This window comes from Musca domestica, unplaced genomic scaffold (assembly GCF_030504385.1).
Source record: "Musca domestica strain aabys unplaced genomic scaffold, Musca_domestica.polishedcontigs.V.1.1 15, whole genome shotgun sequence".
In the NCBI taxonomy this organism is placed as follows: Eukaryota; Metazoa; Arthropoda; class Insecta; order Diptera; family Muscidae; genus Musca; species Musca domestica.
Genome location: NW_026712207.1, coordinates 17,424,681 through 17,438,570, shown reverse-complemented (window position 1 = coordinate 17,438,570; position 13,890 = coordinate 17,424,681). Strand labels below are relative to the sequence as shown.

The window sequence follows — 13,890 nt, the reverse complement described above, 5'->3', positions numbered from 1 at the left end:
AGCTTTAAAATAAAAGTTTCGGTAAGAAATGTGTATAAAGTTTCGATTGCGGGGTTTTCCTATATATTTCTCGTACGCCAATGTTCATTCATAAGTTGCAGATATGTGCATTTTGAAATTGTGAATAAAAACACTTTTTTCAAATTTTTAAGAACACAAACTTGCAATTGTTTGGTCTTCTACTTTTTTCATCTAATTGACTGTTCTAATACAAAAACGACCCGTATTAGAAAGTGCTTATATACTACCATTGTACATTTTTTTGGAATCATGCTGAGGTATGGCCATTGTTCTTTTATGTGTCTCCAATAACCTTAATAACCCAACGAAAAAAAAAGTCTATTCAAAATTGCCACAACAATTAATAATAATTATCGTTTCTTAGTAGCGCACTCGTCGAGTCGAACAATCCATTCTTGTTCCCGGCATGCGATGCCTTTTCCGTAAATGTAACGTGCCTATAAAGTATGAACCAAACAAGTGTATTAACAATGCCTGTCTTCGAAGAAGTCAAATTAAAACAGAAACGTTTCGTAGACATAAACTAGGGAAGCGGATCTGGCATGCGTAGCACGTTCAATTTATTTTAAACAGAGTCAGAGGCACAAATCATTGTCCGTTTTGTTGGTTTCTGTTTGCATGTGAGGAGATGTGTGTTGGTTTTCTTTCCTTGTTGTTGTCTACTTTGTCGGAGATTAAAACAATGAGGTGCCAAAGTAGGCACACTGGAATCCAGCATCGCTGACACCACATATGGAAATGATACCAAATCCAATGGATACTGGCGAAAGTCCATTTAAATTGGATAAGGTATGTATTTTACATGTCACTTCGACTTAACATATTTCAATTCGAATATAAAATATAGACATACTCAGGAATAATACGCCGGGCAAAAAAAAAAAACTTTCCAACTCACCTGCTGCTCGTACACAGCTCTTGACTAACTAACCACACAATTTGCCTTATTTTGCTGCTGCTGCTGCTACCGCTGCTGCAGTTGTACATATTTGTCTTCGATTTTCTCAATATCCAATTGACCCAATAAACAACCTTAATTTGTGTTATTTAAACCAAAAAATGTAATGCTTGCATTCAAATACTATTTGTTGTTTCTCTGCCGTGCGGCTGGGTGCGCGGTGCTACCAGCACTAACTAATATTTCCAATATTAACCATATCAAGATGCAAGCCAGGCAAAAATGTTAAAGGCAAATCCGCACAAGAAAACAAACCAAAATACCTGACCATGTGATCACTTGGAAGCACACAAAAACATTATAATAAGACATACCACAAATAAATCCATAAAGCCGTCGAGGAAAACGGCATAGGTTCGGAGATCGGAGAACGGGTACGATTTGGCGTGTATGCTGCTCGATTAGTGTTGGCTTCCCCCTGGTGAACACATAAAACACGACAAGCAACAGGTTGCCAACATTCAAATAACATGCAACACACACACACAAATGCAGACAGCAACTAAATTGCTCTTTACCACAAAAAGGTGGGCAATTCAGAGAGTATTTCGTTCGCCAGTATCGGCCGATTTAAGTTAAGGAAAATTTTCTTTTTTGCACCTCTGAGGAAAAACAGAAGGAGACATGTACATACCTACCTACTTACATACTTCAATTTCCAATTACAATTACGGTTAGTCTTTTAATGAAACCATCCGGTACGGGGAAGATGGGGAGGTCGAGATGCCACAAGAGTCGTGTTGTTGTGGTTACAAACAAACACATGTATGGATGTATGTAAGAGTTGTTATTAAAATTATTATTAACAATGGAAAATGGGATTTGTTTTTTTGCTACAAAATTTATAATTTCGGTTTCCAATTCCAAATCCGAATCCGAATCCATTTGCCATGCCGTGTTCATTTCTATGCTCGTTTCAAATTGTTTTGCTTGTTAACCTTTCTAATATTGTTTTCTTGTATTGTTCTCTATCTTTCTTTGTTTCCATGTCTCTTTTTGACAGGTTGTACAAAAGTTTATACCAAAAGTTCACATTTAAAAGCACACCAAAGGATACATACAGGTGAGTACTTTTGTTGTATTTATTTGCTGCTGCTGCTGTTGTTGTTGTTCTCACACCGACTACATTTCCAATTAACTCTAATGTGCGTTTGTGTCTTAAGTCTTTTGTTTAGTAACGAATTAACTTGAAGCTACATATGGTAAGGCATTTCGACTAATAATTAGTTAATAGATATTTCCTTATTTTATATGAAACATTAGAAACCACATTCCTTTTAAATTGAAAAAAATCATTTCCAAATAATTTAATTCTTATGAGGGACTCCTATTTTCAGTATGAACAATTTACAAGAGAAAAAAGGAAATTTGAATTATTTTTTTTTTTTTTTGTTAAAATTTAAAATATAATTAATATTTTTCTCAATCATTGTTGGATTGTTGTTATTTTGCTTTTTAATGTCCAATTTCTATGAAAGTATTTTTTCCGCTTTGGTGAAATAGGCTCAGATTTCGATAGAAAATTCAAAAAAAGGAAAACTTATTTGGGTTTGTTTTCTTAGCCAACTATTCCCTTTGGTTCCGTCTGCATTTTGAAATGATCCTCAGATTGCTAGCTGCATTTAACATTTTCAAATAGCTTGTCTCAGTCAAATAATTTTTGCGGCATTTTCGTGCACTTTGTGTCAAATCCCATTATTTTATTATTCAAGTGACACTGTTTGACACGAGATGATTAAGAAAAATATTCTGACATTTTCACTTATTTGCATAAAGTGCAAGAAGATTTGGTGGTGCTTGAGTTTTGGCGGTTTACACCCAAATATTTTTCACAACATAATTTTCGGAGATACCACAGCATCATAGCTCTTTGAGCCTCAGTCGATCGCGTATATATTTTGGCGTGTAAAAATACCCAACACATTATTTATAATCGGTTAAAATATCAAATCGCTGTGTTTGTGCTAAGCAAGCTTTGTACACAAAGAAACAAACACACACACACACACATACATACACACAAATAGAACATGCCTGCCATACTAACTCAGACGTACATTTATTTTGCGAGACTACAAATCTACATATCATTGATTGAAATAATTGTGATTGCATTTATGCATAAACTATTTAAATGTCAATGGATGGCTAAAATATTTGGCAAGTTAGCAAACCCTCAATACTGTCAGTTCATGTTGTGGCTACTACGCTGACAGTTGAAGTGAAACATTAAACAAAGTACAGACTACATATAGAACTATTGTCAAAGTTCGCATAAAACAGACATAGCTACGTATATTTGTTGTCTTTATAAAAATAGTGGTTCAGAATCAGATTTAAAAAATACGAAAGGATAAGCTTTGTAGGAATCTCTGTGTGCGTGTTACCGCACGAAAAATAAACTTACAAATTTATTTTAAGAAGAAGTGGAAAAGGTTGCAAAATTAATTGATTCTTACTGGTTCGGGAGTGGAGTATGTAGTTTGTTCTCTTCTGTAGCACGGGTTGCCATGAAAACTAATTTCTTTTGCGATAAAAACGGAAACGTTGATTTAAAAAGTACTGGCTATGAATGAAAAATTGTATGTGTGGAAGCATATGACACAAATTCTTCTCAATATATATAGGGTAGGTGTACCAGTTGTTGGAAATCACAGAAAATTCACCCAAATTTTCTGGCAGCATCTGTAAAATTTATTTAATAGAATTTTCAAATTTCCTTATAACAGTGCTTCTTTATCTAAGCTCAAATGCAACAATGCAGATAACGTCTACATGCCCACATTAGGAGTACTTGTTTGCCGTATGACTCAAAATATTTTTTTTTTGATAAATATTAATTTCGCTATTAATAATTTTTAAATATATTAAATATTCTAAAGTTTTGAATTTTAAGGGGACGTTTTCGTATATGAAGCAATGACAATGTTTTGAGCGACATGCCCGATTGATGAATGTGTAAGAGTTCCTGCTCTTTGAGTTCATCGTTCCCACCCAAAATAATTGCAATTAAGTGGATTAATCCATTTGCCATGAAAGTTTATTCATCAAAACAGCTTTAATAAATCAAAATGTATCCAGCTATTAATTATTGCCGTAGTTCCACAGGATTTAAACAAAAACAACATTTACATGAGCAACAGCACCAATGACACGGCACGAAACAACGATTTTATTTAAACAGAAAACAAAATAAATGCTGCAATTTAATTTTATTAATTTGTGCGCTTGTTTCTGCAATCAAGCAGACATACATACATACAGACAGACAGACAGACAGACATACATATATGAATAAAACGAAACCATTTCAAATGTACAACGACAATTACAGCGGGCAGAAACACGAAAAAACAGTGCAGGCAAATCCACGGGAGAGCTACATAAATAGCCGGCCAGAAAGAAAATTGCCAAATAACTTTTGGAGCATGTAATCTGAGTCACAGCCAGCAAAATCACGGAACACCGCAAAAAATAGGCTGCATCGCTACCGTCGATGCCACTGCCATTGCATCTATTTATTCATTTCGTCTATGCCTAAGTCAGAGTTTGCTATCCTTTTCCCCCACCCCTTAGAAGTAGTTACAGACGGGTGCATTGGTCCGTTCGTGTAGCACCAACAGCTTAAAAATTATACCACCTTACATCCACATTCGAGCGGATTTGTTGTACTGCAGTGTGTGTGTGTGTGTGTGCTTTCATTGAGACTCTGGGACCCAGCCTTAACGAAGATGCTGGTGATGCAACGACGCATAGATAAGCAACGAAAGACGTCCAGAAAATCTAAACAATCAACAGCGTTTTTTGCGTTTTTTTTGTTGGTGTTTATATAACTTGACCACAAAATCTTATATCACGTTTTGCGGATACTCGCGTACAACCGAAGGCGGCGCAACAGCCCAGAGAATTGAAATTGATAAATTATTTAGTCAAACGGCAGCAAATATAACAGATCACTGCTTCATCAAATAGCCTTGCTGAAAAGAGGCTAAGTGCAGCCAGCGTTCGTACGAGGTCGGAATGATGTGCTGGAGAGTGAACTACAATTTTTCGATTTGAAGTAAAACGGTCAGGACACTGCCACCGACATTATCATCCCACATCTGCAGGAATACCAACTAAATCTTTGCAAATGGATCGCCCAACAATTTAAATCTCATGATTTCACCATCTGTTGTCCACTTTCGTGCGATGTTTGTCCGTAAGCTGTAAGCTAGCGAAACAAACCGTATGTCCGTCCGTCCGTCTACCATATAAATTCCTCTGCTCTGCCATCCATGTGGGCCTGTGTTTGTGTTGCTTCGCTTGTTTGTGTTTTCTTTTTTTGGCTTCGAGTTTTTTTTTCTGCCAGCGTTTGTGCACACTTTAATGAGCCTCTGACCATGTTCTACAAACAAATATTGTACGGTGTACACGGTACACCTTGTGCTACCACGAAGATGAATGGTAACAAAGTCGGCGCTGCTCAAGCATCCTTAACCAGTGTTTTCTTTGGCGTGTTTAGTCAACAATTGTTTAGCTTTTTCTTTTTGGCTTCTTGATTTGCTTTTGTTTGTGTGCATAAGTAATGCATTTGAGCTGCCGTTTCGGACGAGGATGCTGGCGTGGTGCTGCCGTTGTTGGGCGACGGGTTCTTTTGTGGGTCACTGTGTTAAGTTACGTTACGGTGTTATTCTTTTGTTGTGCTGTGCTGATGATGGCGACGGCGGCGGTGGTGGCAGTTGCAGTGGCAGTGGCAGTGGCGAATTTCTTTTGCACAATGGCAGAACCTCTTATAAATTAGGTTAAGTGATGAATGCATGAATGAGTGTCCGAACAACTCCTCCAAATTACATGACGACGTGTATGAATGGTCAGTAAATTGACGAAAAAAAAAAGATACAGAAAACAACAGCATTTTCTCATTCTACTGCAAACAATACGTTGCAATTTAGGACTTTATTGTTGTGTTCGAGTCTGAAAGATACAAAACACCGTCAATTTTATAACCTGAAAATGTAGGTTGTTTTCATTTATGAGCGTTTAATTCATTGCAAAACCGAAAAGCTTTCAGATTTGCGGACAGTCAAATATGAACATTTTTAAAATCAATAAATCTGCTGTATACAGTAGCAATTGTGAGCATGTTCACTTAAGCGGCGCTGGATAAGATTTTTTTTGTCAAAGAAAAAATGCAATTAAGGCCTTAACTTTTTTCCAGATTTACGTTTTCATGGTCCCAACTTCACACCAACTTCATTGTAGGTGTCTAGATAACCCTTTTCGATTAGTTTCACGTAAATCTGTGTTCACTTATTCCTGTAATGAAAGGAATAGATGGAGTTTCATTCTATTCAGCTCTCCTTCGTGAAGTTTATATGACAATCACATAAGGTTCATCATTATAATAAGGCATATGAGCCTCAGAAACAGTACTATGCTCCCGAAAATAGAGATATTTAGTAAGAGTAATCACATACCCCTCACATACATTACTTTTCACTCAAAAGTTAAACTTTTTTCTAACCCTATTTCATGGTATATTGTGAAGTTGCATTATATTTCTATAATAGAAGGTACTAAATTTGGTTGGATTTTTCTTGTGCGAGTTATCATGACATGTTATCATGACAATTAACAATTCATATTCCACTTCATATTGTATCAAAATTTCAAGTTGGTATGTTGAAAACTCTATTCTTGAATAATTATTGAAATTATGTTTAATATTGCACAGGTAGTTAAGACAAATGTACGATATGAATATCCTTTGAAATCTGTAATTGGGAAAATTTTTTTATAGTTATTACAATTTTTGAGTAAATGAGCAATATGTCCGATATTGTTGATAAACTAAATAAATATCGTCCTCATAGTCCAAATGTTAAGAGTTTAAATCACACTCTAAAACCAACTGGCAATAGAGTCACATTTTGAATTCCTTGTGGATAAGGCTTCACTTCCATTAAATTTAAATAGAGGAATATAGAAGATAATCTCGTAAAATTATTATTGAGCAATGGCGGGATACAATTATTTGAGCTGTACTTAAGACACATTTTACCACGGAGTTTCCCATAAATCAGGCTTATGGTGGAGAGTGAAAGGCTCGAACGCTCAAACCTAACGCCTTTTCACTGTTTTTTCTCTGGATGTCACATAAAATATCGCAAAATAATAAATAGCTTCCTAATAATACGAATATATAGTTCGCACTTAACATGTTCTTGCAGAGAGCTTTTGATGTTCCCAAAATCTGATTTTTTTCTGCTGGTAATTTTTTACAATCAAAATGTAAACTCAATGTTGTTAAATGCAGACAACAACAATAAGTGAAGTATTAAAAAAATAATAGGTTTATAATAACATCAAAATTCCAGCACGATTTTTAAAACAAAAAACGAAAAGGCGATCTCGCTGTACTCACCGCAATGCCACTTTGCCGAAGCAATGCTAATGGAAACGCCAAGCGCTGAAATGTGTGTTTTGGGAAGTAACCCTCGAAATCTGAGCCGATGCTTATGTTTTTATTTATTTGCAACTCCTCATATGGCCGGACAAAAAGTTTTTATGACACTTTTTATGGCCCGTCATAACAAGCTGATCTACGTTGTGTCGATTGTTTGCTGATGATGTTGATTGTTATGAATATGAAGTGCATGCGACAATAAAACGAAAACATTCGTAGAAATTTTTATTAACGGTTGTCATGTTATGATGATTAAATCCGTTGTTCCAAAGCTGAATGGGGTTTTTTCTTCTCTTTCGTTTTTTTTGGCAATAATGACGTATTATTTCAACGAAAGGATGACAATGTTTTCGGGAGAAATCGTTCCCATTTCAGTGTTTCATAAATACGACTGTTGCGGGTATGTTAACCCATTGATTACTCACCTCTTCACAGCTGAGCTTGTCTATTAAAACATAACCTTACATATTTCCTATTGTTATGAATGTTATACAGTAAAATGGGTTAAGATGTTATCCAGTCACTTTGTGAGACTTAAATGGGTTAACTGTAGAAAATGGAAACATGTTGCAGATTAACTTAATCAGCATGTGAACATCAAGGCGTTCTATAAACCATTTAATGAAGCCTTTCTAGTTATGTGTAATGGCATAGCCGAAGCCAGTAATAATAGCCTGTAATTCAATTCAAAATGAGAGCAAATTATTAAAAAGCTTACTGATTTGGAAAATTGCCGGGAATAACTAAATTGTATTGAACGATGCTGAACGATGTAAGGAAGTAATATTTTAAAGTCTGTGCTAATTGCTGGAATCATGTAATCATTGATTCGTACAAGTTCGATTCAAGCATACTTTTCGGCGCTGAGAAAATCAGTGAAGAAATTCTCTGATCATCTCTCTACTGGCTTTCCCACGATTCGTTGGAGTGCACTTCTAGCAGCCGGCGGCACTTTAACATTCCTTAATTAAAATAAACACAACATCAACAACAATTTGTCAGCTGTCTTTTTGATATCTTTACAAATGCAATGCTAAACTCGAAAAATGAAATCGTGAATAAAATATTCACTTTTAATAACTGCCAAATGCAACACGACTGATCTCTCTGCTGGAGAAAACCAAAAACCAGAAATTCAAAACTTTATATTCTCGTTAATACGATGTTGATAATGGAATACGACGAACAAACGCCAGTTACGCCTGGTATCAGGTGGAAGCGAAAAGAGAGCACGGCAATAACAATAGTCAGTTGTTGGTTCGCGGCATCGGATCTACATAGAAACAATTGACAAGAACATCGAACTGCAACATGTATTGGATTTTGTAAAACCACCAGTTAGAGTTCGGTTTACAATCAATGCTAATACGTGTCCAACCAACATCGCCGGCAATGGCCATGATGATGGAGTACGATTTTTGGGTGTAGTGTATGTATGGAAATATGTACGCCGCAAACTACACGAATAAACTTCAATATGTTTCCCAATTGCATCTGCAGAATAGGAGGAAAAACGTATGAAAAATCTTTAAACCACGAAATCGACCAACTGGTTATGCCAAAAACAGAAATAAAATTTGGAAAAACAAAGTTTTTAAATTTATGCAATTCCGAGAAAAACTTGGCTTGCTTTAATTGAAATGTAAAAAATGTTAGCGGCAACAATAATAATAATTTTTAATTTTCTAATGCGAACATTTTTATGTAGCTATTTCCAATGATTTCAAATTAATTGCTAGAATGACACATGTCCACCCACCGAGTGGTATTTTTTTTTCATTTTGGAAAATGCCGATATAATGGAAATAAATGGAATAAGTTGTAAAATGGCAAAATTGATCATAAAATGGAATCAAACTCCTTTTTGAAAGGAGTTTATCCTTGTTTCCCATTGAAAGTGCCATCCTATATGGTAGATGCATAATATGATATATATATTTACGTCTTTTCCAACATCTCCGGCAATGCTTCATTACACGGTTGATTGTATATTTAATGGCAAAGTGTTGCCAATTGCTCCAACACTTTCGAACCCAAGCGCAACATTCATGTCATTCGTCTAAACGATGTTATGATTCATGCCTTGCACCAATTAATGGTACATTTTCAACACCTACGCATATTTCACGAATTGACAGCGTAAAAGACATGCGACCAAATCAAGCCAAGCAGGCACACCAGACCGTGTCTCTGTCCATGGCTGGTTGATCAACGAAGGCAATGTGAGCTGAGCTGATGCAGACGCAATTGCGGCCCACTTAACAGTAATTGTATCCTATCAATAGTCATTTTTCTTAATAACCCTAACTCGGGTCTTTCCAGCTCTTGCTCTACTAAGGCAGCCAGACAGAATTAGCCCTATTATTTCTAATGGTTGGCAGAAATAGCAAAAAATACAAATAATAATAACAACAACATGGGAGTAGTTAAATGCTATCTATGCTCTAAGTGGCTGCTGTAATAATTTTGCCCTGCTGGTTAATACAAACAAAGAAAAGGCTACGAAATTTTGCTACCGCTTATTTGAAGTACGCAAACCCCATGGCGTGTAGCTTAGCAGTGGTTGTGACTGCTTTTGTTGTTGTTTGTGTATTGTGTTGACAATGTTGTTATTATTATTATTTGTTATTCCAATTGCAATTATGTGCCCATTAAAGGACTAAATAAGGCGAACATGCTTATACGAGGATAAATGCTAAAATACTGACAACATCAATCGGTTGTACGAACATGATGTTTGGTTGGCATGAGTTGGATTTTTGCTCCAACAATTGCTGCCGAATTTCCGCATTAACGAGCTTTATTTGTGTTAGCTATCAACATCTGCCACTGCGACTAATGAATGCTCCACATGTGCGAAGGAAAGGAAAAATATATCAAAATCACGGCGTAGGGCTAAAGACGAAGTTGAACAATATTGGATTTGACATTAAAAAAGTATGGAAATTACTAACTAATCTTGAAACGATGTGAATCAAAATTGTAATAAAGTATTCTCCAAAGTTCAAACTCAAAACGGCTTTTGGATTTCGGAAAAATGGGATTTCGGTGAGAAAACTTGTTCATTGTCACCGAGTTTAATTAATAAGATATGTCCGTCTGCCATCGGGACTAATTAAATGAGTAACATTTTTAGTCATAACCAATGCATGTCTGTAACATGTATAGACACTTAAAGTGGGACATAATATGGTAGTCCTCCCAATTGCCTGAATCGTGTCTACAATTTACTATTTCCGGATTGGCACTTGACTCTCTTGTGTCAAACGTTCGGCTAAACCGAACATAGAATTTTGTTTTTCTTTGAAATGAATGAAATTATTTTAATTTTTCAGACTAATAAGTTGGTTTTGAAAAAAGATCGTGTTAGACTCCATCGAACTTCTATTCGAACTCCTCGCATTTTTTTGGAAGTCAAAATTATCTGCAAACATTTAGACGCCTGTTTACTTCAAACGCTTTATTGCCTACCTGATGGGATTTCGTCTTTCGCTTTGCAAACGGGCGACCATAAGTGTTTGCAAACTTGTGGTTAAAAGCTGGATTTCCCTGCTAAAAGCCTGTCGCACACTACAAGGCACCCTTTCAATCCACACACACAACGTTACGAACTCAGCCGTGTGTAGGCGGCATATTAGCTTCAATCAAAAAATATCTTTGCCAAATTTAGTTGCCAGTGTTTGCTTGGCTAGCTTCTTTGCTGTTTGGTAGGTTGGTGGGTCGTAGAACTTCTTGTTGTTGGATTTAATCAGTGCCTCTCATTGTCTTGTTAAGGAAAAATATGGCACTGTTGTCATCTCACCCGAGAGCTGTTACCGCAATTCCAAATTCTGCAAGAGCCGAACATTTTGACTTGGAGTTGAAAGGCAAGGATTGTCGGCGAGGGGGCAGCGGGCCCGTTGTACCAGTTGTATTTAGGTTGGCTTGTTATATTCTGGTCTCAGATAAGGTTCACCGATTTGATGGCTGCCTGTCTACCATAGTTCGTCTGGTGGCTGTTGATTTGTTGTTGCATGGGTTTATTTTCCTCATATTCCGCTTGGATATTTTGCTGATGATTGGCTCGGTTATTGTGTTATGTTGGCGGCTGAATGACAGTCGATTTTTGACATTTTCTTGGAAGTTGCGATGATTGGTTTGATTTGTTTTGATTTGCATCGTTAAGTATTATGACAATAGTAATCAAATTCAATTGGTAACAGGGGAGAAACAAACACGAAGCGAGACGGTGGAAAACAAAATCTCACAGTTTCCTTTAGATTTGTTTATTTGGTTTCACAAAATAGGAAGTCGATCTGAATGTTTGATTTTCGATAAAGGAATACATTTCAGGGAAAACATTGTGCAATCGAAACATGAATAGAGAAGTAAATTTAAAAAACATCTGTGATGAAAAAAATTACACTTGAATATTTAAGTCGGACAAAAGACTTGAAACACAAACGTCGAATGCCGTTTTTACACAAATAATTTATTTTTTTTTTACAATTTTATTAAAAATATTAATTTTTTGTTTTTCTTTCGTTGCAGGAGAGAAGCCCTATACCTGTCAGTGGCCGGAGTGTGAATGGCGATTTGCACGTTCCGACGAGTTAACGCGCCACTATCGCAAACATACCGGTGCTAAGCCCTTCAAATGCATTGTCTGTGAGCGAAGCTTTGCACGAAGCGATCATTTGGCGCTGCATATGAAACGACATTTGCCAAAAAATAAGTAGAATGGCCCCAGATCCTCAAAATACGTACAAACGCAACAGGATGTTTGTCCCAAACATACACACTAATGATGTTCACAAATCCTCACATTGATCCAACACTTAATTACATATTTAATAGCGCGATGTAGGAAACGACAACAGCAACAAACCAACAATCCAAAGGACTTTAGTTAATGTTAGATTAAAGATTTAGACTAAGATATTATGAAGTAATTTTACAAAATATGAAATGACTCTGTTAGGAGTTCCCACACACATACACCCAGACACCCACACACACACAAATGAAATCGATCCAAACTAAAGAAGTCGTATACCGTACACTTTCATCTGTGAAATACACGATTGCCATATTATAACTTTTACATTTTCTCCTTTCTAATCAACCTTTTATTCCTGGACAGCAATTGTTTCCTAATTTTCGTATCATGCCAATGTGATCGACCCTCTACATGCAAATACTACATACATGTATATTGTTAAATAAAATATATATATATTCTCGACTTTGTTGTATTTACACCCAATTAAAATTTATTTATTTCGTATTTTTGTTTATTTTGATAAAGGAAAACAATCGAAAATGATTGATCAACTCAAACGTTGCGAAAATCTAAATTAGGATAATTATCTTAGATCTTTTAGTATTTCGTATTTCCTATGCAATTCCAATCACAAATCAAGTGTCTTTATGCAAAACCAGTGTCTTATTGAAGAAATTAGCCGATAGTTAACCTGTAATTTATAAATATACATATATAAATGTTTAAATAAAACCTAGCTATGTAATAGAATATGGTAATGCAAACCAGACCTATTTTAAACTAAAAAAAACAAAATTGTACTTGTCAAAATCACAGAGTAAACAAATATTGAATTGTGCTGAAAACCTATAACCGAAAGTAATTATCCAAAATCAAAAACTCAACAATCCACCAAAGTGCTGGCACAAAATAAAAGCATATTTAAAATATTATATGAAAGCAGTTGTATTTTATTGGTTTTAAGGTGGGATGCGGGTTTAAATTATAAAAAAACATGGTTTCCTAGGCAATCGTAGCTACTGAAAAATCAACCTACTAACCCATTTGTCATCCGAAATAGATAGTCACCAAAGAAGTGGAAAAAACATTTAATTTGTTTAAATTAATGTTTTATTTTACTACAATACTCTTTTTTATACGCTCCACCATACATAGCATGAAGGGTATATTAAGTTCGTCATTCCGTTTGTAACTCATCGAAACAATAAATTTAGACATAACAAAGAATGTATATTCTTGATCAACGTTTGTTTGTCCGTCCGTCTGTTGTAATCACACTAGAGCCAAAATGAATAACAGTCTTTTGTCTGCAGGCATGTCATGTTCGAAGGTGGGCTATATCGGTCGACGATGTCGTATAGCCCCCATATAACGGTACTCCATGATATTCGGCATTTTGACGATTGTAGCTACATTCTTCAAAGGAATTGTCTAAAAATCCATACTAGAAGTTGTTTCTAAGCATTATAGCTCCTGGGAGAGAAATGTCTATATAGGTCCACGATGTCGCACAACGGTACCCCCAGACATTCGATATTTTGATGATTTTAGGGACATTATTCACCGAAGTTGTTTCAAATTTCGTATTTTGAATTCGTAATGGGTACCGCCGCCTATGACAAAAATCGCTATGCAGCCCCACGTCTTCTTATAGCCTCTATATAACGGTACCTCCCAATATTCGGTATTTTGCTCATTTTA

At 35.8% G+C, this 13,890-nt stretch overlaps 1 protein-coding gene across 1 annotated transcript in view; it reads left to right on the top strand.

Annotated features, from left to right (window-relative positions):
- LOC101893551 (dendritic arbor reduction protein 1) overlaps window positions 1–12,984 on the top strand; it is a 63,747-nt gene extending 50,763 nt beyond the window's left edge. The window contains exons 5-6 of the mRNA XM_005190730.4: window positions 1,983–2,042; window positions 11,958–12,984. Coding sequence (XP_005190787.2) covers window positions 1,983–2,042; window positions 11,958–12,145 — 248 coding nt within the window. The 3' untranslated portion in view covers window positions 12,146–12,984. The remainder of the gene's footprint in view (window positions 1–1,982; window positions 2,043–11,957) is intronic.
- Window positions 12,985–13,890: the final 906 nt, after the last annotated feature.